General features: G+C 50.2%; 1 protein-coding gene across 2 annotated transcripts in view; it reads right to left on the reverse strand.

Moving 5' to 3' along the window:
• Window positions 1-9,588: 9,588 nt before the first annotated feature.
• Window positions 9,589-22,709, reverse strand: part of GCN1 (GCN1 activator of EIF2AK4) — a 67,821-nt gene continuing 54,700 nt past the window's right edge. The window contains exons 46-58 of one of the 2 annotated variants that reach the window (XM_030821493.1): window positions 21,006-21,167; window positions 20,634-20,726; window positions 20,213-20,356; window positions 19,860-20,129; window positions 19,521-19,634; window positions 18,818-19,048; window positions 16,884-17,077; window positions 16,641-16,755; window positions 14,280-14,376; window positions 13,533-13,681; window positions 12,981-13,088; window positions 11,597-11,815; window positions 9,589-10,289 (exon numbers count right to left, since the gene is read on the reverse strand). In XM_030821493.1, the coding sequence (XP_030677353.1) occupies window positions 10,164-10,289; window positions 11,597-11,815; window positions 12,981-13,088; window positions 13,533-13,681; window positions 14,280-14,376; window positions 16,641-16,755; window positions 16,884-17,077; window positions 18,818-19,048; window positions 19,521-19,634; window positions 19,860-20,129; window positions 20,213-20,356; window positions 20,634-20,726; window positions 21,006-21,167 (2,022 nt within the window). In that variant the 3' untranslated portion in view covers window positions 9,589-10,163. The remainder of the gene's footprint in view (window positions 10,290-11,596; window positions 11,816-12,980; window positions 13,089-13,532; window positions 13,682-14,279; window positions 14,377-16,640; window positions 16,756-16,883; window positions 17,078-18,817; window positions 19,049-19,520; window positions 19,635-19,859; window positions 20,130-20,212; window positions 20,357-20,633; window positions 20,727-21,005; window positions 21,168-22,709) is intronic. The other variant, XR_004032068.1, reaches the window with a different exon arrangement.

Here is a 22,709-nt window from a genome sequence, read left to right on the forward strand (position 1 = left end):
CGCCCCTTCCGCACCGACCCCGGCCCAGCGCCTGTGGACTGGACGCAGAGGGCGGCGGGCGGCTGCCGAGTTGGACAGAACGGGAGCTGCCGGCGGGAGCAGAGCTGCGAGGAGGTCGCCTTTGAGGGCAGCGCGGGGTCGAAATCCCATCCCAGTGCTGTGACCTCTTGGAGCCCACATTGCCTCTTTGGTGGAGGGGAGGGAGTGGTCCAGTTCGGAGCCGAGCCTGGGAGCTGAATGACCCAGTGTGCAAGGCACACCTCGGAGACCGAAAGCAACCACTCCCCGGCTTCAATTTCACACCACCTGCAGATAGACATCTCAGAATCTGCGGCTAGGAAGATCTGGGCCGCCAGAAGCTAAACGTGTGCATTTTATCATCAGCCCCCGGTTTCTCGTTTTAGAGTGAGTTCCCACCTGCCCTACCTAAACTGACCTGAAACGGAAGGTTGTATGCCCCACGGCCATCCTCACTGCAGAACTGCAGAGGGTTTTAAGCTCCTTATTACCTGTTTCTTATAACCCTGTCCCTTTCTAGGCGAGTATTTATTGGATATTTCTACTTGTTTTATCAAACTTCCTTTTCTTTTGACTTTATAAAAAAGCAATGCCGGGAGGCTGAGGCAGGAGAATCGCTTGAACCCCGTAGGCGGAGGTTGCAGTGAGCTGAGATCTCGCCATTGCACTCCAGTCTAGGCAACAAGAGCGAAACTCCGTCTCAAAACAAAACAAAAAAAAACAATGCTCGTCTTTAAAATTATGTGCAGAAGTTTACTGAAAAGTACAAGTTACTATTTTTCCTTCTGAAGCACTCCTCACAGGTAACCCCTGATAGTTTCACAGGTAACCTTAAAATGCTTAACACATTTGTTGAATGAATAAGTGCCCCCCAGTGAATTTCCTTTGCCTGTACAAACATATATGTACATACCTTGCTTTTTCTCTTTAACAGTACACTTTTATCATTTAACATCTGCGTGGTATGGTACTCCATCCGATGGTTGTACTATTATTTAACCACTCCGCTATTAATAGACATTCATGTTGTTTATATTTTTTGGTTATAATAAACATTGTTGCAGGCGGGATCATTGAACAACACATGGCGTGTCTGACTCAAGTCTTGAGTTGTTTTTCCGGGAGCTGAGAATCAGTGTGGTGATGTCGAAAGAACATGAGCTTGGAATCTGAAGGTACTAGCTAGGGAGAAGAGCTGCTCATGTGCTCCCGATAGAAAGTCCCCGTTGGTCGGGAAGGTTAGGGCCATCCTCTGACTCAGCAGTCTTAGGAAATAGAGGGGAAGAAGGAAGCCTCAGTGGAGCCACCAGGGAGGCAGGCCGAGCCCTAACCAGCCAGCTAGGCTGTAGGTCCTCCCAGCTCATTTTCACAACCTGGGCTGGTGTCGGGAAGACTTTCGTTCCAATGCTAGCTTTGGAATCCTGGCCTCCATCCCTTAAAAGCTTTGTGATGTAGGTAAGTCACATCACACTATCTCAAAGCCCCCGTTTCCTCACAGAATGGTTGTTTTAGAGTTATGTTTGTAAATTACCTGGCACATGTAGGCATGTGACAGACTGTAACCAATGTTACTCAAGGTCATTTTGCACTGATTCATACTTTGAGCCATTTCCTACTGTAGACTCTAGCACACATTTTCAAGGCAGCTTCCTGATAATAAGGCTGTAAGATATTTTTGGGAAATAAATCCAAACTGGCCATTAAAACCAGATTCCTGACTTTGCCTGGATGTGTCATCTGGAAAGCAATTGGCATGAATTCCTTCATTTCTTTGGTAACTATTTAATGAGTGTTTATGTGCCACGGATTGCAGAGGGTATAAGAACAGAGCCTTAGGCCGGGCTCTGTGGCTCACGCCCGTAATCCCAGCAGTTTGGGAGGCCGAGGCGGGAGGATCACGAGGTCAGGAGTTCAAGACCAGCCTGGCCAAGATGGTGAAACCCCGTCTCTACTAAAAATACAAAAATTAGCCGGGCACGGTGGCAGGCACCGGTAATCCCAGCTACTCGGGAGGCTAAGGCAGGAGAATCGTTTAAAGCTGGGTGGCAGAGGTTGCCGAGATCGCACCACTGCACTCCAGCCTGGGCGACAGAGCAAGACTCTGTCTTAAAAAAAGAAAAAAAAAGGCCGGGCGCGGTGGCTCACGCTTGTAATCCCAGCACTTTGGGAGGCCGAGGTGGGTGGATCACGAGGTCAGGAGATCGAGACCACGGTGAAACCGCATCTCTACTAAAAATACAAAAAATTAGCCGGGCGTGGTGGCGGGCGCCTGTAGTCCCAGCTACTCGGAGAGGCTGAGGCAGAAGAATGGCGTGAACCCGGGAGGCGGAGCTTGCAGTGAGCCGAGATCACGCCACTGCACTCCAACCTGGGTGACAGAGCGAGACTCCGTCTCAAAAAAAAAAAAGAAAAAAAAAAGATAAAGGTTATTGCTGAAGCCTGGGTGTAAGGTAATAGCAGGGACAGATACAAAAGACAATAAGCAAACTTATAAACTAGACAAAGCATCTTCCAAAAAAAAAAAAAATCACGTAATTTACCTGGTAACTGGGTTCATTCCTTAATTCAGTAAATATTAAGTGGCCGGGTGCAGTGGCTCACGCCTGTAATCCCAGCACTTTGGGAGGCCGAGGCAGCTGGATCATGAGGTCAGAAGATCAAGACCATCCTGGCTAACATGGTGAAACCCCATCTCTACTAAAAATACAAAAGAATTAGCTGGGCGTGGTGGCACACGCCTATAGTCCCAGCTACTCGGGAGGCTGAGGCAGGAGAATCACTTGAACCTGGGAGGCGGAGGTTGCAGTGAGCCAAGATCGCATCGTTGCACTCCAGCCTGGGTGACAGAGCGAGACTCCGTCTCAGAAAAAAAAAAAAATTTGCACAGTTACTAGGTGTTAGGCACTGTACTGGGCACGGAGGCTAGAACATGAACAAAACAAAGCTCCTGTCCTCACGGAGTTTACAGTTTGGTGGGTGGGGAACAAGTCATTCACTCATTCGACAAATACTTGAGGGCCTACTATGCCAGACATTGATCTAGGAGCTGAGGATTCAGCAGTTAAGTACAATTTTAAAATCCCAGCTTTCAGAGAGCTTATATTCCAATAGAGAATATAGGCACCAAGTATATCCAAGGGGAAAAGTAAAGCAAGGAGCACACTGAGGTTTGCAGAAGCAGGCAGTGGAGCCACAGAGGTGGCAGGAAGTTTGGCAGTGGATGAAAAGAGAAACAATGCTTGGTGGCGAGAGCAGTGGGGCTCATGAAGTATTTTTCAGGATAGTGGAAGCAGAGGATTAGCAGCCAGGGAATAAGGAGTGAATATTTGGAGGGAAGATGAGCTAAGGGCACTTCAAAGAGCTTTGGGAAATAAGGTGTCAGCAACCAGAAGGCTAAGTGGGTAAAGGAGAGGGGGACCTCAGGCCCTCAAGGGTAGCAGTATCAGGGATGAAGGTCAGTGCAGTGGAGGTTGGAGGAACCTGTGAAATCCATTATTTCAGACAGCAACATGGACTTCAAAGCTGCTAAGTGCTAGGTAGCAAGGGAGGGAAAGTGTGCTGTGATCATCCAGGAAGGAAACAGTGGGTGGTGAATCAGAATTCAGAGAAGGCAGGCAAACTGACCAACAGGGACTTTAAATTAGGAGCAAGATGGGGACCACTCAGCATACTGGTCCAAGAAGGAAGGAAGAGAGGATATGATATGATGCCTGGTCTCTCCCTCTGATGGAAGTGGAAACGGGCCCTTTCTCCCACACCTGCAAGCCTGATGCCACACCAAGAGACTTGGCAGTGGGCCTTGCCCTGCCCTTGTGTAGCCCCCAGAAATCAAATGAATGTAAGTTCCATGATTGCAGGGACCATCTCTTTATCTTTGTATCCTCTGGAGACCCAGTGCCTGCTAGGTGCTTGATACCTGTTGAATTAAAGTGAAGCCCCACACCCAACGTGAGAGTTGGAAAGAATGTCAGACACAATTAGTTGAACCCTCTCTTGAGTTCACTTTTTGGGGTGTGGGCCAAACTTGGGGTCTAACTCAGGGTCAGCTTCTTCCACTGACTCCAAACCATTTAGCAGGAATTTTCTCTCAACTTTTATATTATTAAATCAGTGGTTTTGCAAGTGTAGTCTGAGGACCGCGGGGCTCCCTAAGACCCTTTCGAAGGATCTTCAGAGTCAAAACGTGTTCACAATACTAACATGTGATTTGTCTTTTTCACTTCAATTTGCTTACGAGTGTACAGTGTTTGCCAGAGCCTACATGACGTGTGATACCACAACAGACCAAATGCAGAGCTGACATGCGAATCCAGACATTAGAAACCTGGAAAAATGTGGAACAATGCCACTTGAACAGTTTTGATTTGTTGTTGTTGTTTGTTTTTGAGATTGGGTCTCACTCTTGCCCAAGCTGGGAGTGCAGTGGTACGATCATGGCTCACTGCAGCCTTGACCTCCTGGACTGAAGTGAACTTCCCACCTCAGCTTCCTGAGTAGCTGGGACTGCAGGTGCACGCACCATTATGCCTGTTTTTTTTTGTTTTTTTGTTTGAGACAGAGTCTTGCTCTGTCGCTCAGGTGGGAGCTGGAGTGCAGTGGCATGATCTCGGCTCACTGCATCCTCCGCCTCCTGGGTTCAAGTAATTCTCCTGCCTCAGCCTCCCGAGTAGCTGGGATTACAGGTATACGCCACCATGCCCAGCTAATTTTTATGTTTTTAGTAGAGATGGGGTTTCGCTATGTTGGTCAGGCTGGTCTCAAACTCCTGACCTCAGGTGATCTGCCCACCTCAGCCTCCGAAAGTACTGTGATTACAGGTGTGAGCCACTGTGTCTGGCTGCTATTTTTTTTTTTTTTAATTTTTAAATTCTTTGTAGAGACAAGTCTCACTATGTTGCCCAGGCTGGTCTTGAACTCCTGGCCTCAAGCCATCCTACCACCTCAGCCTCCCAACGTGTTGGGATTATAGGCGTGAGCCACCGTGCCTAGCCTGGTTTTGACTCCTAAGATGCTAAATATCAATAGGTAAGATAGGTATACACAAGAACTCTTTGGTGTCCTCAAAAAAATTTTAAAATATAAAAGGATCCCAGCTGGGCACAGTGACAAACACCCGTAATCCCAGCACTTCGGAAGGCTGAGGAGGGAGGATGGCTCAAGGCCAGGAGTTAAGACCAGCCTGGGCAACATAGTGAAACCTTCATCTCTACAAAAAATTTAAAAAATTAGCCAGGCTGGGCACGGTGGCTCACACCTGTAATCCCAGCACTTTGGGAGGCCAAGGCGGGTGATTACCTGAGGTCAGAGGTTCAAGACCAGCCTGACCGATATGGTGAAACCCCATCTGTACTGAAAATACAAAAAAAATTTAGCTGGGCAGGGTGGCGGGCACCTGTAATCTCAGCTACTCTGGAGGCTGAGGCACAAGAATCACCTGAACCTGGGAGGCAGAGGCTGCGGTGAGCCAAGATCACACCACTGCACTCCAGCCTGGGCGACAGAGTGAGATTCCATCTCAAAAGCAAACAACATTAGGCAGGTGTGGTGGTGCATGGCTGTAGTCCTAGCTGCTCAGGAGGCTGAGGCAGGAGGATCACTTGAGCTCAAGAGTTCAAGGCTGCAGTGAGCCGTGATCACACCATTGCACTCCAGCCTGGGCGACAGAGCAGTACCCTGCATGTAAATAAATAGTCTTGAGGGCAAAATATTTGCGAAATGCTAGATTGAATCCTGCACCCCAGCTTTCCTAGCCCCCTTTTTTGTGGGAACCTAAGTGGTTAGAAGGATCTAATGTAAATACATTCAAAACCCACAGCTTTCTCTTGTGGGACTGCGGGGCACAGCCCTGAGGAATTATCATGCACTAATTGTCCGTGACCAGGCCGCCATCTCACTAGAGAAATAGCTCACAGGAGGGAACCTGACAGGGACTGGGGTATCCAGGCACAATCAGGAAGGTCTCACCTAGAAACCCCACTGAGGCAATCATCCCTCGGACCAGTTTTTCCAGTTTCTTGAGTGGTGTTGACATCAACACTCCCCTTCCCCTGGGGCAGGCAGCAGGGATTCTTCCTAACAGAACCTAGGAGCAACTCAGAGCACCCCGTGAAATAACTGGGCTCCATCTCTAAAAAGTGAAACATAGTCACAGGCCAAGAACGTGGGTTTCACTTTTGTTACATTCACCTTCCAAATTATTTTTGTAGAATGCCCCTGGGGCTTGGTGAGCAGAGAATCAAGAAATATGGGTTTTTCCCAGTTCTGCCAACATGACCTCAGAGATGCTCCTTTCCACCTGTACCTCAACTTTACTCTTCATAAAATAAAGACCGCGCCCTGCCGGCCTCTCTCACGACGGTGGGAAGCACCGATCTAACAGTGGTGGTAATGTGCCTTCCTGCCCATGCACAGTGGAGACCGTCTGTGTGCTGGTGTATGTACACTCAGCATTTTGGAGAATCAAACATAGTCATCATAATTTCTCAAAAGAAATCTCATTCCCCATCATCCTTGTTTCACTGTCACCATCCATGTATCCGGAACGTCCTGTGTGTGCCTGGCTCTGTGCAAAGTGCATTATGTCATTCAACGCAGATGACAACACAGTAAGACTGCGCGGTCAAGGTGAGGGGATGCGCTCAGAGAGGTTAAGAAACATGGTCTAGGTCACACAGCTTAGTATTAAGCAGTAAAATTAAGGTTCCAACCTGTCCTGGAAGTCCCTGTGGCTCCACTATCCTGCACTAGAACTTTAAAGCGATATCTACATTTCCTTCACAATATTTTAGAACTTAGAACTTTTAAGTTAGATTGGTTCCTCTTTTTCCTCATTGAAGCAATCTGAGACACATCCACATTGAGGAAAAACATTCCTAACTGCCAATTGTGTTTCAAAATCTGTCAGATAATGTCTCCAATCCCTGCACCCAAAACTGTCAACTCTGCAGCCTCCCTGCCACTCTCTCAAGTCCTCCAGCATCACAGTGTTGGACAAAGAGAATGTACCTGAAGGTCTGGTTCCTTGAAGGGTTTTGTGAACCATATTTTAACAATACCCCCCCGCCTCCTTTTTTTTTTTTTTTTTTTGAGACGGAGTCTCGCTCTGTCACCAGGCTGGAGTGCAGTAGCACAATCTCGGCTCACTGCAACCTCCGCCTCCTGCCTCAGCCTCCTGAGTAGCTGGGACTACAGGCGCCCATCACCAAGCCCGGCTAATTTTTGTATTTTTAGTAGAGACGGGGTTTCACCATGTTGGCCAGGCTGGTCTTGCTCCTGACCTGAGGTGATCCGCCCGCCTCAGCCTAATACCCCTCCTTTTAAAAAATCATCTTGCTGCCCATGATTCCTGAGGCTCCCAGAGTTAGGTGAAGGTTTGGGAATGCTCAGTTTAGAACTTTTTCAGTTTTCTCTGGATAAGGGAATATGACTTTGTCACTGACTTTCAGACACAACAAGAGAAAGAGGGACAGTTTCCTCTGGAGGATCACTGCAAGTCTTTGAGAATAATCTGCTTTCTCTAAAGACTTTCCCAGCCAGTGTCCCGTTAAGTGGAGTGAGGTCCTCCTCCCCACAGCCTGCAGAGCCACTGGTTAGGGCCTGGAGGGGGTGGCACCCCTGGGCAAGGCGGCTGGAGCCGTTCACTTAGTGTGTTATACACGTACTAATTTCCTGTATGTACCTGGATGGAAAAGTTCTGGAGGCTCTACTCTGAAGAATGAAAAATGCTGATGGCTAACTAGCCAGCATAGGAGAAGTTAAGAGAACGGCTAAAAATAGGGGTCTGGGGAGAGACTGCCATTTACTAGCCATATGACCCTGGGCGAGTGGCCTCGCTGTGCCTCAGTTTCCTCCTCTAGAAAATAGTATTGAGAACCCGCTTCATAGAAATGTTAAGAGGATTAAATGATAGCAAATGTCATCTGTTGTAAGTACCATTAACCTAGAGAGTACCACCACCTAGAGAATAACTTTGAGAATAAATTTTTAGAGCTTCTCTTCCAAATTCCTCATTGTACATAAGAGGAAACCGGCCCAGCGAGGTCAGACGACTTGCCCAAGGCGAAACAGCTCTACCAGCCTCCAGGACAAATAGCTTTTACTTCTCTGCTGCTAACCTCAATGTCCCCAGGGTGCTTGGTCTGGGCTGCTGTTCTCAGGATTGCTAGGACTTTGGGGTGACAAGGTCCTTTCTGCGGGCTCCCGTGGCATGTCCATAACAGCCCTTCATGGCTCACTTCCTGGGAGCTCACACCCTCCTTCCAGACTCAGAGAATGCAACTCAATATGCTCTGTGAGCCTTTGAGTCATCCCCGTCTGTCAGTCAAGCTCCATCCATTCCGAACAGAGAGCTCATCCTCCTCCGGTTTCTGGAACTGGAATCTGGTGTTTTTCCTTTGGACTTTGCTTAATGAGTGTCTGATACCTCTAAGTATGTCAGGTTCCCCTCCCAGTTGCAGAAGGGGGGCTAAAAGCCACAGGTGGATATCAGCATCTGATCCAAGACCCTGGAGGAAACAGTGAAGATGGTCTCACAGCTTAACAGGTTTCCCAGCCCATGCCCCTCAACAGAAACTTTTCCCGTATCTCCCCACAGCTGACTGGTGGAGGAGAACACATTTGCAGACAGCCTGATGGACACATGCCCTTGGCAGCTGGGAGGATGCTGATGACCATCTGAATCCCAGAGGCAGAGAACAGTTACCATGGCTACCAAAAGTTGTAGCCACTGGCTGTTTTGGCTGCAAGGACTCAGCTGACCTCTCAAGGTCCCTTCCAGCCCTGGGATTCTAGTTACCTTGAGCCAGCTGACACCATGTCTGCTGCAAGAAAACAGGGCTGAGAAGTGCCTTAGAGGTCACCTTGCCTTATTCATCAGAAGTGTTGAGTCACAGGCCTACTTTCTACCTTGGCTGCATTATTAATAACCAAAGTCTTGCTTTTTTTGGCATAGCATTTTTATACCTTTTATAAAGTGAGTTTGCCACTACCACTTTTTATTTCTCTTCCTTTTACAGCTCAGGCCAGTAATTTTGACAGAGGTTTGTTCTGTATTGTGGCCAGGCAACAGCCCAGAAGAACTTGCATCACTAGGCCCAGTAGGGCGTGCTCCATCAGACAGAATGTATGTGTCACGAGCCTTCTAAGAATCAGGAGGAAGGAAGTCATTCATAAAGGAGGCAGATGCTGAAATGCAACTTTGGCTTCCTCTTGCAAGTCCTTCAACGATAGGAATTTGGCCCTTTCTTATTCACAGAGGGGCTGGATTTCTTTTTACAACCTGAGTACCAGAAGCTCCCTACCTTTCCAAGTCAGAACAGAACAGGAAAGTGGCTAATTGGACCTTTGCATTCTCCACAATGGGGGAGATCACAGGCCGGGCTGCACATCTCTCAAAACCCAACCTCAGGACAGACGTCTACAGGGATTGCTAAGACTTTCGAAAGCAGGGGAGAGATACGTCCAGAAATCAGAGAACTGTGAATACTTACAAAACAGTTGCAAACCTTTCCTTATTCCTGATGCAGGAAGCTTCATGTTTAATGGGTGGAGATTTTTAAAAATCTGTTTATATCAAGATTAAATCAAAGCCTTTATTAAACATTCCTCTTTCAAACAGCCTTTCAAACCTATACCCCTCCCCAGACTTGGGAACTGCCAGAGCTGTGGATCATTTTCAACTGACAGGGGTCAGATCCAATCAGACCTCACAATATTGAAAAGCCAAGCCAGACACACCACACTGGGCAGAGGTCCGTCTGTGCCCCACTTGGGATCTAGGCAAAAGGTTGATAGCGCCAGCTCTCAAACCAGAGTTCAAACACAGGAGAAGAGGAACCCACAGTCTGACCCTGCTATTATAGTTCCAGACCTAGCCATGCTAAACTGGACAAACAGCTCCTGGGCTGCCATTTACTGGGGCGCATGTGTGCGCTTTTCCTTCTCTTCTCCACAGGAAAAGGTGAGAGATGGAGGAGGCAATTTTCAGTTGTGTGTGGGTTTAAGGCTTTGGCTGTGGTCTATTGATATATTAAAATACTTTCTGGGAACGCCATCTTCCAAGCTCCCCATCGGAACAAATGTATTTTCAAAAATGAAAACATTGAGCAAAGATGTGGAGCGGCCATGCTGCTGCAGGCCCAGGCCTCTCATGTCAGGATGGTGTCGTCCACCTGCTCCGTGGAGTCGGCCTGGCTGGCCAGCTTCTTCAGGGACCTTCGGTTAACCTCATTCAGCACCTCCAAACTGGCCACATCCAGGATCTTGGAGAGGGACTGTGGGGAAGGATGAGCGGGAGGAAACATAGTCAGAACATACGGCTGTCACGTTCTCCAATCAGAGAAAGACAAAAATGAATGTCAACCCCAGAACTAGAGACACTGAGGTGGAATGTGGCAAAATAAGGGAATCAGATGGATCCAGGGAAAGCCAATGAAAACACTCATCATGCTTTTCTATTTTCCCCTTTTTCATAGAAACAGAGTCTCACTATGTTGCCCAGCTGATCTTGAATTCCTGGGCTCCAGTGATCTTCCCACCTCGGCTTCCCAAAGTATTGGGATTACAGGCATGAGCCACCGCACCTGGCCCCATCATGCTTTTCATGAGACGAGGCAGTGGGAGTTGCAGCTTTTGGGCTTTTTTTTTTTTTTTTTTTGGAGATGGAGTTTCATTCTTGTCGCCCATGCTGGAGTGCAATGGCATGATCTCAGCTCAACACAACCTCCGCCTCCCAGGTTCAAGCGTTTCTCCTGCCTTATCCTCCCGAGTAGCTGGGATTACAGACATACGCCACCACACCTGGCTAATTTTGTATTTTTAGTAGAGATGGGGTTTCTCCATGTTGGTCAGGCTGGTCTCGAACTCCTGACCTCAGGTAATCCGCCCACCTTGGCCTCCCAAAAGTGCTGAGATTACAGGTGTGAGCCACCACGGCCGGCCAGCTTTTGGGCTTTCAAGGCTGCTGGGGGCTGGGGACTGAGTGAACACAACTCTGGGTTTCCACTGGGCAGCTCTCCTGGGATCTGCTATGTCTGTTTGGGTGTCATATGAGATTATTTGAAGAAAGGGCCCTGCTCGGAAAGAAGTCTGAAAACCATGGGAATGTGTGTTTTCGGGTACTGGGCCAGTCACCCAAATCTTTTTTTTTTGTTTGTTTGTTTGAGACGGAGTCTCGCTCTGTCGCCCAGGCTGGAGTGCAGTGGCATGATCTCAGCTCACCGCAACCTCCGTCTCCCAGGTTCATGCTATTCTCCTGCCTCAGCCTCCCGAGTAGCTGGGACTACAGGCGCCCACCACCATGCCTGGCTAATTTTTTTGTATTTTTAGTAGAGACGGGGTTTCACCGTGTTAGCCTCGATCTCCTGACTTGGTGATCTGCCCGCCTTAGCCTCCCAAAGTGCTGGGATTACAGGCGTGAGCCACCGCGCCCAGCCCCAGTCACCCAAATCTTAATCTGCTCCTGAAAGCTAGCACATCCATGGTGGCAGAGAAGAGCCTGTGGTTTAAATATTTCCATGCTGAAGAAGAGCTGAAAGACAAATGCTCACAGCACGCCCCGGTGAGGCCCCCAGGCTCCCACCTGAAACACCTCTTCGCCCTGCCGCATCTTGAGGAGGTTGACAATTGCCTGGTCGCTGTAGGCCCTGACCACGGTGTTCTTATCCTTGGTGTTGTCAAGAAGAGCCTTCAGGATGGGCTTGATGGCCTGGGGGTCCAGGGGAGGCAGCGGGTCCTTATTTGCCCACCAGATCATCTTCTCAGCCACCAGCCTGATGTCGCTGGATGGGTTCTGCAGACACTGAAAAGAACCACAAACAGGCTTCTGGATAGGCACATCATCTGTTCCTTGAAGCAGCCCAAATGCCCAGCCTCGACACTCTCCCTACAGAGTGGACACTGACCCCCTGCTCCTGTGGGAGGGTCCCAGCATGACTCAGCCCTGGCTCCCTGCACCCTCATCTCATGCCACTCTCCCCTTGCTCACTACTCTCAGCCCGCATGCGTTTTTACTTTCTCGAACATCCCAGGGCCTAGGACCTCGGGCCTCGGGCCTCTGCCCTGGCTGGTCCCACCACTTGGGCCGTGCTTGCCCCAGATCCTCTCTAGGTTAGTTCCTTCCCATCCTGCAGATCTCAGCTCCCATGTCATCCTTTAGAGGTGCCCCCTACCAATCTTATCTATATCAGGGTCTTCCCCATGGGCTCCAGGGATCCTGTCTGCCTTGTTCATCTCTACACCTTCAGGATAATGCCAAGTGAACAAGCAGGTGCAGGCTGATGTCATCACAGACAAGGCTCAATCGAATCAGGCCCCTCAGAAACTCCGTGGGTTCCCGGTGCTGCGGGGGGAGGCAGCCACCCTTGGGAACCTCATTACTCAAGGCAAGGTCCACGCACAGCACCACTGACACTGGTGCTTCTCAGCAGTACTGGTTAGAGTACCAGGCATGGCCCCATCTCACTAAAGTGCACTCTGGCTCTGATTTCTGTGCACAGTAACGCTTCAGAAGCACGCCATATCACACGGGCCACGGGAGCCCTGCTGGCACATTCCTTGGCTTTCCTAACTAGGGCCTGGCACACAGCATAGTAACCACACCAAGAAGTGCTGGGCCAGCTAGAAGAGGAAGGAGGGAAAAGAGGTATTAAGATGGGAACCCAGGTCTGTATCTAATTTTACAAAACTAGGGTGCCTAGAAAGAATGCCTAAAATAGCGATTCCTAACTTGATTCAGAGTCACAGGTCAATTTGAGAATCTGAGAAAAAGTTAGGCTCTATTGCAGTGTAAAGCACACACAGAAACCCCCTACATTCCATCCCTAAGAGTTCAGCGATCTCCTGGAGGCCGTCCACGGAGAACTAGCGCACAACTAGTTGAGGGTGCACTGCTGGTGGTCTCTGATCCTAGGACCTCCTCACAAACCAGGTGTTAGGGATTAAACACGTGCTTGGCCCCCACTCACCTTAACAAACAGGCTGGAAAGTTTGGCCGGCAACTGCCCTCCACCTGTCTCGATGTGGTATCTCATGAGAAAGCCCATGCCCCGGACCCCGCTCACCGCGATGGGGATCTGTGGAGAACAGACAGCGCTAGACAGGAGGGCCCCCGCCCCTTCCCCAGAGCCAGGAAAACCCCAGTTCCTAGTAATCTCTGGGACCCTCCACCATGTCACCCCTTACCAGGGACACCATGACAGCTCTCACTCAGGCAGGCTGCCCCGGCTGAGGCAGATGAGCACAGTCACTGGTTCCCAGGAACAGGGATCCAAGACCTGACCCAGAAGGGGCATCTAGATTCTTCAACCCAAATTCCTTGTTTAGATGATGAAACTGGGGCCCAAAGGGATCAAGTGCTGGTCCAAGGCACAGCAAGTTACTGACAAAGGTAAAATTAGAACCAAGCTTCTTAAGCCCCAGTCTGGGGTCCACCCGTGCTGTGTCCACAAGGTGCTGCCTATGGGATATGGTCTATGGGATATGGCCTATGCCTATGGGATATGGCCCAAATGCCTTACCCTGTCCGCCGTGGCACTGCTCAGGATCATTTCCTGAACATCACTGCTGTATCTGCCAGCACAAAGTCTGCCAGGAGCCACATTCACAGCCACGGAAAGTGCCAGGCTCCGCCCGTGCCGAACCATCCAGTCAATGCCGGACACATCCGCTGGGTGGAAGGACATGACTGGGATCAACTGGCATTTTCCAGCATGTCCCCAGCACCCATGAGGCCCATGGGCCCACCCCGCTGGGGACCAGTGTGTGCTGACTTGGAGCACAAGGAAAGCTCCAGGCCACATTCACATGGACCTCCCTGCTATCTTGGCAGAAGCTCCCCAAAGCAGCACATTAAGGAAAGTAAGGAAAGCCTGCTCATGAACCACTCCAGGCTTACAGCTGTGTTCTTTGAGCGGAGACACTCAGGGCTATGGGACCAGTGCAAATTCAGTATTGTTTGTTTGTTTTAGAGACAGGGACTCGCTTTGTCACCCAGGCTGGAGTGCAGGGGTGTGATCAAGGCTCACTGCAACCTTGAACTCTTGGGCTCAATTGATCCTCCCACCTCTGCCTCCTGAGTAGCTGGGACTACAGGTGAGTGCCACCACCCCTGGCCTGGATTTTGCTTAACTGCTGGATTCCCAAGGAATGGACAGTCCAGTTGCTAAAAGATCCTCTGAGGGAGGGAGGGAGATGCCCGTCGACTCTTCACTAGGGCTGAGAGGCCCAGCCCAGGTCCCTGAAGGGGAACTCTCCAGTGTACTTACCCAGCAAGCAGTGCTGTAGAACAGCACTAAGCTCCTCTTCAGTCAAAAAGGCACACAGTTCCCCTAGGCACCCAGCTGACGAGATGCGAGTGTTGTCCTGACAGGGAAGAGAAGGGAGTGAGGGGGTGCAGGGAACAGCACCAGCTGTGCGGGAACCAGGGCAGGCAGCTCTAGAGCCCAGGATGGACAGCAACAAAGAAGGTGGAACAAGCCAACTCAGAGACTCAAGATCCAGTCCTTCCTGTAGGCACTCGTGCTCTCCTGCCAGATTGGGCTGCCACTGGTATGGAGTTAAACATTGCACACCCAGCACTTCACTTAATTATAGAAAACCCCAGTGTGTATGCATATGGTAATCATCCTTGTAATAGCAGTAATAACTGTATTTACATAGCACCTTTCTTCTTAGGAAGGCTGAATGTTTCATATTTATTATCTCAATTACTATCAACAGCCCCGTGAGGCAGGGAGGGGCGGGAGGGGCAGGAGGGGAGGCACCTGCCTCCAGCCACCAGGGAAGCCAGCTAGAGACGGCCACTCTGAGCTCCTTTCTCCCACAGAGCTTGTGTCATCTTGTGGCCAGAATGACTCCTGCTATCTCCCTACTGCATGAGTGCCCCACTGCCACCAAAATTACTTGGGTTCATCCTAGGAAGTCAAACTAAAGCCACTAATCAAGCCAAGGAAGATAAGGAAAGGCAAGTACTTCCTGTTCAAATCAGAGCCAGGTACGCGAGCGGCTCCATGCTCCTCCCTGGCCAGCTAACTATGGAATACCAAGAGAGGATTTTAAGTTATGTTCCTTATTATATAGGTGCCAACTCAACATGTCCCCAAAACAAACCACCAACCAGGGACTCAATAACCCAAAAAGCTAATGCCAGGCTGGCACCCTGAACTGCCACTTTCAATCTGAGTGGAGGTTCAGAGGGTAAGAGAATGGGCTGCCAGCAGTTTGGGCCTCTGAGCTTGAAGCGGAAGCCCAGGTGCCAAGCTAAAGCTGGCTCTGACACCCACTCTCTTCAACTTCATCTATTTTAAGCTGCACTGTGGTAAAATGCAAATATGTTTCAATACTAATTTTTGCTTGCACTGTACACATGACTCTGTAGAAGCCCTGACAGACTGTGACCAAGACAGCAGACTTTCCCATCTGTCCCCACAGAGAAGGCTGGGGCTGGAGTCTGACAGCTGTCGCCTGGGGACCAGAACTAGGCCTTTGGAGTCATGGGAAGTGCAGCAGCAAGTGTGTGTGTTGGGGGTGTGGGCAGGAGGAGTGTGTGTGGGTGTGTGTGTCAATGAAGTGTAAAACTATGTGAGCCCAAAGGCCCTCTCCTCCTAGATTGGCCCTACAAAGTAAATTAGGCCACAACAGAGGACTGTCTGAAAAGGGAATAGAAAACTCTTCTCCATAGACTCAACTCCCTACTGGCCCCACAGTGCTCGCAGCCAAATATTTGACAGATGCTTCCAGACTAGGTGAGGCTGATGGAACTGGGACAGAACCAGGAGTCCAGGGCTTCTGGTTTGGACTCTACTACTTGCTGGGTATGGCCAAGACAAATCTCACCCTTGAAAATAGACCTCTAAGACTTCCCACCAGGACACACCCTGGAGACCATTTATCCCACTACACACTAAGTTTCTTGAGGTCTGTGACCATGAGATCTATGCACCTCTGGAATAGGCCCTTTAGCTCGGCAAATGTTTCACAAAACAATAAATAAACCTCTTCATTTTACAAAAGTGGAAATGAGAGGCAGACAGAGAAAGTGACTTCTTTAAGATCAGAGAGCAAATTGGTGAGAGGTCTGGGTCTCTACAAAGCTTACGTGCCTCATCTATAAAACAGAAATAACTGGCTGGGCGCAGTGGCTCATGCCTGTAATCCCAGCACTTTGGGAGGCCGAGGTGGGTGGATCACCTGAGGTCAGGAGTTTGAGACCAGACTGACCAACATGGTGAAACCCTATCTCTACTAAAAGTACAAGTATTAGCTGGGTATGGTGGCGGTCACCTGTAATCCCAGCTACTCGGGAGGCTGAGGCAGGAGAATCGCTTAATAGGAGGCGGAGGTTGCAGTGAGCCGAGATTGTGCCACTGCACTCCGGCCTCGGTGACACAGCAAGACTCAGCCAAAAAAAAAAAAACAAACAAAAAAACAGAAATAACCAATATATCCACAATACCTGCCCCATTTCCCTTGAAACCTGAGGAAATATTGGTGAAGCATACAGAGTAATAGAAATGTCAGGAATGCTTATTACTACTGAGCTGTACTGGTTCTAACACAAAGTGAAGAACTCAACCTAAGGAGGAGGGGGGAATCAGTGGTGCCACTAGTCTTGCCTGCAGCCGTACCTCATCGTGTCCCAGCATGCTCAGCAGGAGTGAGACGATGTTTTTCCGGATGACGGCATCCACTTTGGCCCCTGCTCCCTGAATCACAAACCTCAGGGCCTGCAGCATGGTGTCCCTGCAGAAGCGATGCACCGCCTTAAGCCCTGGGTGCCTCCACCACCACCCCTCCTGCCAGCGCAGGTTCGGCCCACAGCAACCCCTTGCCTCCTGGAGGGCCACAGTGCTCCCTTGCCAGTGCCGTACCTGACACCTGGGTCCTCCATGGCGCGGATGCCGTTGAGCAGCTCTGTGAAGAGGGGATCCACCTTAATGTGGATGGAAATGAGCTTCCCCAGAGCATCTGCGGCCTTCAGGCGCACCCCCCGGTTGGAGTCCTGCAGGGCTTTGGTGAAAGTGGTCTGCAGCTGGGGCAGGAAGGGCTTCAGGGCAATCCCAACCTGTGGGAGGAACCCACATCCATGAAAGACAGTTGTGGTGGACCCAAAGCCACAGTGTACCACAGGCATGAGAACAAATGACAATCCCAGGCCACCACAGCGAGTCCAGCTCTCACACAGGGCTGGGGACAGACAGCCCGTCAGAGAGGCCAAGCACAGACAGGTTTCGCTTGGCCTCCTGGTCATATCCAGCATGCTTTGATACACTGGAGGAGTAGGAGGCCGAGGACGCGGCGGTCGCTATCTGAGGGAGCTGTCTCACAGCCTTGGCTGCGTTGGGGTTTGGCTTAGTGGAGACCCGTCCATATCGATAAGTGACTCAAAACCTCCTATGAATACATTAATGAGCAGGGCAGACTGTCGGCAGTGTTGAAGCACAGTTCTAATGCCAAGACAGGGAAAGGGACTCGATGTGTAATAGCAGAGCCCATCTACTGAGCAACTGACAGTGGGATACGCACTCCACATTCAGCCCTCAGAACAAGCCTGTGAAACAAATGATCTTGGAGAATCCTCCCTGCACAAATGTGTACCCACCTAACTAAAAATCCAGTTCAGCCTGACTATACAGAAACACAGGCACACTTTTGATAAAATACAGGTGGGTCCAAGAGTAAAGATTTACTTACTGTTTTTTTTTTTTTTTGAGACGGAGTTTTGCTCTTGTTGCCCAGACTGGAGTGCAAGGCACAATCTCAGCTCACTGCAACCTCCGCCTCCCGGGTTTAAGCAATTCTCCTGCCTCAGCCTCCTGAGTAGCTGGGATTACAGGCATCCGTCACCATGCCCGGCTTATTTTGTATTTTTAGTAGAAACAGGGTTTCTCCATGTTGGTCAGGCTGGTCTCGAACTCCCGACCTCAGGTGATCCGCCCACCTCGGCCTCCCAAAGTGCTGGGATTACAGGCGTGAGCCACCACGCCTGGCTTACTTATTGTTAATTAGGAAAACCAGAGTGACTGTTTGGAGGTTCAGTGCCAATGAAGGTCTGGAAATGCTGGAGTTGGGTGGGTGCGCAGGCTGTGGCAGGCACCCAAAGGGGATGGGGGAGCTGGTAAATCTGAGCTGGGCGAGGTCAGGAGTTCGAGACCAGCCTGATGAAACCCTGTCTCTACTAAAAATACAAAAAAATTAGCCGGGCGTGGTGGCAGATGCCTGTAATCCCAGCTACTTGGGAGACTGAGGCAGAAGAATTGCTTGAACCCAGGAGGCGGAGGTTGCAGTGAGCCGAGATCGCGCCACTGCACTCTAGCTCTGGGCGACAGAGCTAGACTCCGTCTCAAAAAAAAAAAAAAAAAAAAGAACTGCAATATCTTTAAACAATGTTTTCCTTGTATTTATGTGATCCTGAATTTTTTCCTTTGAAAAAGTAGTTTTTCAAAATAATAGCATTTCACATGTACTGAGTGCTTAGTATGTAGCAGGCATCATGCTGGATATAACCTCATCTAATCCCCACATCTAGCAGCCCTTCATGAGGCAGCTGGTATTATTAGTCTCACATTGTAGGTGAGGAAACAGGCTTAGGTTATACGGCTTTCCCAAGGTCATCCTGGTCACAGAGCTAGTAAGGACGACTTGGAATTGACCCCATGCATGTCTGAAGTCCAAGGTCTTACCTCCCTCTGCTATGTTGCTCTCCACAATAAACCTGTTGCCCTGCTGCTACATGACACCTTATATCAGGCTCCTGCAGACAGACCTGTTCTCTAAGATCTGAACAAACTCATCAGCCACTCACCTTAGCCAACAAGAGGCTGAGTGTCTCGAGCAGAGCCGCCTTCACATTCCAGCTGAACCTGTCCCCCAGGATGCGGATCAGAGGGCCAGTGATGCTGACCACGGAGGGCCTCAGGGCGTCAGCCGAAGTCAGGCGGATCACCAAGCCTAAGGCTTTGGCTGCCTCCTCTTTCTGCTCAGGGCTGCCTGTCAGGACTCCTTCCCGCAACACTGGAAGGATGGAGGTCACTCCCTGACAAAAGAACCACAACTGAGAGTCAAATCTCAAACACCCTGGGCCCCAGTGTCTCCCATGCAAGCAAAGTGGTCCTGACAGCTGTCCTCCCCTCAACTCCATGGGAGATATTGATTCAGGCTGAATCTCAGGATCACAGCCTGAAAGGGCTGGCTATGGAACGGTCTTGGCAGAGAAAAGAAGACAAGGGCCCCAACAGGCCTATCACACAGACGGAACATGCACTGCTGTTACCCTGTGGCCCGCTCCCTCTGGCCAAGGTGACCTGCAGAGCTTAAATCAAAGGCAGCGTGAACCCTGTCCCCATCTTACTGCCATGGAAGAAAACATGCTGTCTGTGAAGGTGCTAAACACCAACCACCACGGCTGCTGCTCCAGCAGCCCTACCACAGACCTGGGACAGGGGTAAGGGCCAGAAGGGCACAGCAGACTGCATGCCCACAGTCCCCTGCACGAGGCCCTGGCTTACCTTCTTTGGGAGGCAGAATCCTGGCACATGCTCGCCTTTGCTCTCGTTCCCTATGAGCCGGATTTCCTTGTGCAGCTCTTCAATGAGTGCCAACTGGTTGCCAGCATCCAGCTTCTACAGGAATCCAGGAAAAAGCGAGAGGATGTACAGCCCTCTCAAGACTGCTTCCAAAGAATGTATGGGGAAAGCGTGGGCGGGAGTATAAACAAGACTCGCCACAAGTGGGTAAACGCCAAAGCTGAGTGACAGGTACGTGGGGGATTCTTATAAGTCTATTCCTGTAAATGTCTGGAATTTTCTAAAAGCAAAAGTTGGCTGTGGGGTCAGCAGTCCCCTCACCTTAGTGATGGCATTTAGGGCATCCCAGCTCTCCTCCAGAACCACAGGGCTGGAGTCATTGAAGAGGCGGATCAGGCCCGAGACCAGGCTCCGCAGGTGGCTGGTGTAGTCAGCCTTCGAGCGGGAACAGTAGATGTTGAGGATGATGGCAGCAGCTTGCCTCATGCCCACCTCAGGGCTGCGGGTGGCCTCAAGCAGATCCTCGATGATGATCCGGTGCCCTGTGTCATCCTCTACGGAGAGGATCACAGCCTGACAATTGGCCATCTCCTGCAAACCACAAGGGACATGTGTGCTGAGCAGGGATCCAGGCAGACGGGACATGAGAAAGCAGGAGCAGGCTTGCCCCTTACCAGCTGCTCATCTGGGGTCCCAAGCTTTTCCTTCAGGGCCAGCATGACCGCTGGGAGGATCACGCCAAGATGACGGGTGAGGGCATCACCAGCCACTGACGAAAGGAAAGCCAGCACCCGGGTGTTTACAGGTGGCGTTGTCAGCTGGTGGAATGACAAACATTAACTCAGTGAATACTGTGCCAGGTGCTGCGCTAGGCTCTGGGAACAGACGGGTGGGCAAGAGAGCCCAAGCCCACTGCTCAGAGCCAAGCATCTACTCTAGCATATCTTAGAAGACAACAGGGGAAGGATGCAGTGCACGCACTGCACCCTCCTCTCCCAGCCCCCCAACATCTACGTTCAGAACTGGTCTTCATTGCAGGCCCTGGAATGTCAATGCCCTGGAGCCAGAGGGTGTTGACCACATGTTGGGATTTACCTTGGGCACGAGGTAGGGCAGCACCACACGACTCTTAATAGCCATGACTTGCTTCAGACCATCCAAGGCAAACTCTGACACCTCCTCGTCATCCTGCAGAGGGTGTTGGGGACAACCCTGAGGAATCTGCATCTCTGCTGTCTCAACCAGCCACCGCCAACTTCCTTCTCCACTTGCTTCCCTCCCTCCTGTTGCACCCACATTTCCTCACTGTCAAAGGCGAAGCACAAAGCCAAGTCTGATCTTGCTATACACACTCCCTCTGGAGGGCCCACATTGCAACTGCCTTGGCAGAATAATTGCCCTGCATTTTGCATCTACAAAGACAGCAAAAGCCAAACTGGTAGGTAGGTGTGTGGTAGATCCACTCACCAGCTGCTTTAGTAAAAATGGGAGAATGTCCTCCAGAGCCTGGTGGCCGATGGTGGAATGCAGCTGCTCGAAAGTCTTGGCTGCCGCCTCTCTGACCTCCTCCAGTGGGTCACACAAAGCCTTCCTTGCCGTGGGCACAAGGGATTCAGAGAAATACAGCACCTGCAATGGCAAGCTACAACTGTACCAGATGCAGGAAAGGCAAAGAAGGAGCAGAAGCAGACAAGAAGCACAGGCAGGGGACTCTGACCCAGCTAGGCCACCCTAACTCTCTTTGCCTGACTTGTCTTTTAACTTAACTCTTTACTGTGAAATAAAAAAAAAAGGAGAGAAGGGGCCGGGCACGGTGGCTCACGCCTGTAATCCCAGCACTTTGGGAGGCCAAGGTGGGCGGATGACTTGAGGCCAGGAGTTTGAGACCAGCCTGTTTCAACATGGCAAAACCCTATCTCTACTAAAAATACAAAAATTAGCTGGGTGTGGTGGTGCACACCTGTAATCCCAGCTACTCAGGAGGCTGAGGCACGAGAATCGCTTGAACCCAGGAAGCAGAGGCTGTAGCCAACAGAGATGGTGCTCCTGTACTCCTGCCTGGGCGGCAGAGTGAGACTGTCTTAAACTAAAAATACTAAAAAAATTAAAAAGTAGAGAGGGGCCATGCACAGTGGCTCACGCCTGTAGTCCCAACACTTTGGGAGGTGGAGGCAAGAGAATCACTTGAGGCCAGGAGTTTGAGACCAGCCTGGGCAACATAGTGAGACCTCATCTCTACTAAAAATGCAAAAATTAGCCAGGTGTGGTGGTGCACCCCTATAGTCCCCAGCTACTCAGGAGGCCATAGCGAGGGGATCACTTGAGCCCAGAAGGTCAAGGTTACAATGAGCTATGATCGCACCACTGCACTCCAGCCTGCGTGACAGAGTAAGACCCTGTCTCAATAATAAAAAAAAAAAAAAGCAGAGAGGATGTGATGCACCCCCATGTATCCTTCACTGAGACTTAATAGTCAATAGCTTGAATCTTTTAGGTGAATTCTCAATATACCTCCCATCTTCTCTAAGAACTGCAAACTCCTTCCCATGGCATCTGGCCCCCTCTCTCCCTGGACTCTTTCTTTTGCTTATTCTCTTGGAAAACTCCAAGTCCTTCTTCAAGTCTCAATCCAGACTTTGTGCTCTATGAAGGCTTTGGGTCTACACTGGAGCCAATAATGGCTCTGCTCCCTCAGTAACGATCCCAGCACAGCAAAGCCCACTCTGCATTCTAATGACTGGTTGGCATGTGGGCCTCGCCATTGGACTGTGGGGACTTTGCAGACAAGAACTCAGCCTCTGTGGAACTCTATCTCTCCAATGAATCACAACTCTTTTTGATGACAGAATTTCTTTTGATTCCTTGCCAAATGTAAATTTTAAAAACCAAACGTAAGAAAACATCAATATAGGAGAAGAGGGATCCGTTATCCTAGGGATTCCGACAAGGATGCCTAAGCCAAGCAACTGGCTACTTGCTTACATTTCTAGCAGGCCATCTGCTTAATTGCTTTGGCGTTTTCATCCAAACACGAAGGCAGTGCCTATAAGCATTCCTAACCTACTCCCCAGGGGGGTCTCCAAGGATCACTTACCTCAGGAACCAAGTAAGAGTAATGGACTTCACACCCCTTGAATGTTGCTGCTATGGAAACAGTATTGTTGCCAGACA

The sequence above is a fragment of the Nomascus leucogenys genome, chromosome 10 (assembly GCF_006542625.1).
Source record: "Nomascus leucogenys isolate Asia chromosome 10, Asia_NLE_v1, whole genome shotgun sequence".
Classification (NCBI taxonomy): Eukaryota; Metazoa; Chordata; class Mammalia; order Primates; family Hylobatidae; genus Nomascus; species Nomascus leucogenys.